Source organism: Limulus polyphemus, unplaced genomic scaffold (assembly GCF_000517525.1).
Source record: "Limulus polyphemus unplaced genomic scaffold, Limulus_polyphemus-2.1.2 Scaffold53, whole genome shotgun sequence".
Classification (NCBI taxonomy): Eukaryota; Metazoa; Arthropoda; class Merostomata; order Xiphosura; family Limulidae; genus Limulus; species Limulus polyphemus.
In genome coordinates this window covers 1,435,286-1,439,195 of record NW_013665663.1, presented here as the reverse complement: position 1 = coordinate 1,439,195, position 3,910 = coordinate 1,435,286, and the positions used below count along the sequence as shown (strand labels likewise).

Genomic DNA, 3,910 nt, shown 5'->3' with positions numbered 1-3,910 from the left:
ACCTGACTAACAGGGATGTCAATGTTTCTTTTCTCCTCGAATTTATAGCAATTATAAAAGCAATCAAATGGTACCGGCATAAAGAAAAGTCAACTACGACGTGTTCCATCAACTATTTTATGGACTTTAAAACTTACAAACGTCAACCCGCTAGTAGAAAGGCTGCCATGTTACTCATAGGTCTTTTACGTCATTTCGTGGCTCGCCAATACGCATGCGTGGTAAAGACCTTGGTAGTGTGTTCCTTATATGTATTAGTTAATTGCACAAAACAAGTTTAACGTGCCCTAATGACTCACTGTGGTGTCCTATCACGTGAGCCGCCGAAGATTCCATTTTGAGGCTAATTACATGACAAGAAACGAGCTCTAAAGGATTAACCCTTTAGCTCAATTAGTGAGAGTTCTCGTCTTTCGTCACCTTGTTGGACAGTAGATCCTAATCAGGTGTGGGGATACCACAAAGAAATTGGCGTCTACAAAAAAATTACACACATTTGACCGTGTTAAGCACGATAAAAAGCCTTTGTTTGTGTGTGATAGAAGGGTTTATTCTCTGGCTAGTTTAGATCGTTGATAGGTCCCTTGTTAGCAGTATCATTAGTTTTCATCACGTTATTGAACTTGAGTTTCAAAACCGGAAGGAGCAAGCATTCCGATGTCTCACTTACTGTACGTGAACATTATCTAAGTTTTGATGATGAAGTATTTTAAAATCCCGTAATGTAAACATTAAAATAGGACATTGTGAAGAATAAGCCACACACACTAAATTTATTGTAATACATTTTAATCGACTCACTGATTCGATCGCATAGTTTGTAGGATTTTTGACTCTTGCATATATTGAAAGTTTATTTTCACCAGTTATTATTTAAACTCTTTCCCATCAGAAAGAACTATATTTTTTGTACATTAGACAACAGTTTGCTGCCTTAAATCCCAACAGAATATTTTCCTTTGTCAGCTTCAGTTATTTGCTTTGAATAAGTTATTTATCACTTTAAGTTTACATATTCCTTTATATAACATTGTATCATGTAATGTTAAGTAGTAAATAAAGATTTGTTTTTGATACATCAGATTTAGTTTCTTCATTTTATGACTTTTTAGTTCGTTCATGTCAGCCGAATCCTTTGAACTCTTAAATGTTTTTGTATTTGTAATAGCTTCCTGTGTTAATATTCGTAGTCAATAATTTAATATTGGTGAAAGAGAATAGGTGAAAGTTTGGTATACAGTGACCAAGGATTTAGTTTGAAGAAGAGAATAGTGAAATGGGCATCGTGTGTGAGGAGTTATGCTGGCTACAATCCATTGTTCAGAGGTTGCTGTTCTGTGAGGAGTTATGCTGGCTACAATCCATTGTTCAGAGGTTGCTGTTCTGTGAGGAGTTATGCTGGCTACAAGCCATTGTTCAGAGGTTGCTGTTCTGTGAGGAGTTATGCTGGCGACAAGCCATTGTTCAGAGGTTGTTGTTCTGTGAGGAGTTATGCTGGCGACAAACCATTGTTCAGAGGTTGCTGTTCTGTGAGGAGTTATGCTGGCGACAAGCCATTGTTCAGAGGTTGCTGTTCTGTGAGGAGTTATGCTGGCGACAAGCCATTGTTCAGAGGTTGCTGTTCTGTGAGGAGTTATGCTGGCGACAAGCCATTGTTCAGAGGTTACTGTTCTTAGGGCGAGGGGGTGCCAAGATTTAGTTGGAACTTCTTTAGCATTCCTAGGCGAAGATAACTTTCAGTTCTCCAATCTCGATGGATAAATAGTTGCAACAAAAGTAAAATGATATCATTGGTAAATTATACAAATTTAACAGCCTTGTTTCAACATCAACCAGAACAACCGAATTTCTAACATAAATATTGAAGATGTTGCAGATAAGCTAACGCATGGTGGGATATGCTTTCACGTGAAATAGTCACCTGGTGGTTGTAATTATCGATTCAACGCTGGATCTGGAAGCATTCAGACAGGTGATAACCTGGCAGGCCACAAGCTGTATTGACTATGAAAGTCAGAACCTGAAAGCAAATCTGGGAATTCACAGAATGGTAGAGATCATAAGTCACAGAGTTACACACATGAATGTATTACACACAATTTCGTAATATTCTCAGGTGTTGATCTGAGTTAACATTGTAGGAACCTTAAAACCGAATAAACCTATGAGATACTAAATGAGTAAAAAATGAATATTTTACCCTAACAGAAGGATTGTAAGCAACTCAGTTTGAATCAACATGAATAGAGAAAACTTGTAGCTATCACCACAATAAATCCACTCGTCCACGCTTTCTCGAGCTATAGTAAATTAACGTGGATGGATTCAAAATAGACTAAAGGCTTTATGTTGATATGGCACCAGGCATTATGGTTCAGACAGGGCAAGCTCCGCCGTTGGACAAGAGTTCATACAGCCCGCCCTCATTGGTGAACCATGAATACACATAATGAATAATAAAAGAAGAAACATATCTTCCACAGATATGTCTCAACTGCTGTAATTCTTAGGTGTAGGAAATTGAATTGTTTCGACGTAGGAAACCTGAAAGTGGTAAACAAAATGTTGTGTTGTGTTTCTACACACGTAGATGACAGCATGATAGAGAGGCTGGCTGAATCATACGAGATCAATTTTGCATGCATATTATCAATTGTAGTTTTATAACAATATACCCATACACATGGTATGTAGTTTGTAGGTGCTGTATACAACAGTAAGAATATATATGTATCCACGATGAGGGTGATTAAGAATACGTGTGTGTCGGTAATTCTAAAATCAAAAAACACGAGTTAAGCAAAGGAAAATGTGTTATAATATTTCAACTACACTATATCTGCTATATCCAGTGCTGACATGACCTTTCGCTGAATGCTAGGGATTATCAGGTCGGCTGTAATATGACAGATGTAATAGTGTTAGATAATGAATAAGTAAATTTTTGACAGAAACCCTGGTGGTTTTAGAAATAAATTTGGTATTTTGATTAACATTAGTGACATAGGTAATGATTGCATAGCACTAAATGTTTTCAGCTGCAGTGTGTCACTGATGTTTTCCTCTTGATGAAAAACTAAGTCAAAATTATCCTCATATCAAGACCAAGCAACAATTCAGTGAATGCAGCGATGACTTTGGGATACCACATCAAAAGAAAGGTTAGAAACTTATAAGTATTTGAGTCCCTCAGGACTAAGCATAGCAGTTGCCCTGTGGGATACAGGGAGCCTTAATTGAGCTAGTTCTGGGGTACGTGACCTGTTATTTTTAGTTTGGCAGAAACTGAATCGGTCCAAATGAGGGTGAAGCATAGAATTTCTACCTGTTGGCGGCCTGGAGTGTGTTGTCACATTGGTAGGTCTGTTTAGAACCTTACTCTTTTTCTGATGGAAACATTCACTATCATCCTTCATCTATGTCATTCAAACGTTCTTTTTATTAACATGTTGAAGGGGCACTTTTAATATAATTTCTTCTGTATTATTATTTTTTGTGTTCTTTTAGGTGCATTTCTTAGACAAGAGTGGGTACACCTCCCAATGGTAACATTTTTTTATGAATTAACAATAACGATTATAATGTTTAATATATATACCTGACGAAGCAAAGCAATGCCTTTTAATTATCTCAAGTTTTTGTTTTGACTTGCATATACCTAGTTTGAATGGTATATTACATTAACTATATTTATTAATGGGTTAACTTTTAATTATAATCAGTGTAAGTAACTTATCTTTATCAGAAGTTAATGATAATTTTAATTCTGCAAGAGCTGAAAGAATCTATAAATATGATTTGTTTTGTGTTATTACGTTTTTCGGCTTTTAGCAGCGACTTTGGCCTTTTGATCCATTGTACTTATGAGGCATGAACTGGTGCTGATATACGTCATTCTGATCCATTGTAC

At 36.5% G+C, this 3,910-nt stretch overlaps 1 protein-coding gene across 1 annotated transcript; it reads left to right on the top strand.

Annotated features, from left to right (window-relative positions):
• Window positions 1-1,276: 1,276 nt before the first annotated feature.
• On the top strand, window positions 1,277-1,699 carry LOC106463504. The gene has a single exon (XM_013923549.1). The coding sequence runs from the start codon at window positions 1,277-1,279 to the stop codon at window positions 1,697-1,699; it is 423 nt and encodes a 140-aa protein (XP_013779003.1).
• The last annotated feature ends 2,211 nt before the right edge of the window (window positions 1,700-3,910 follow it).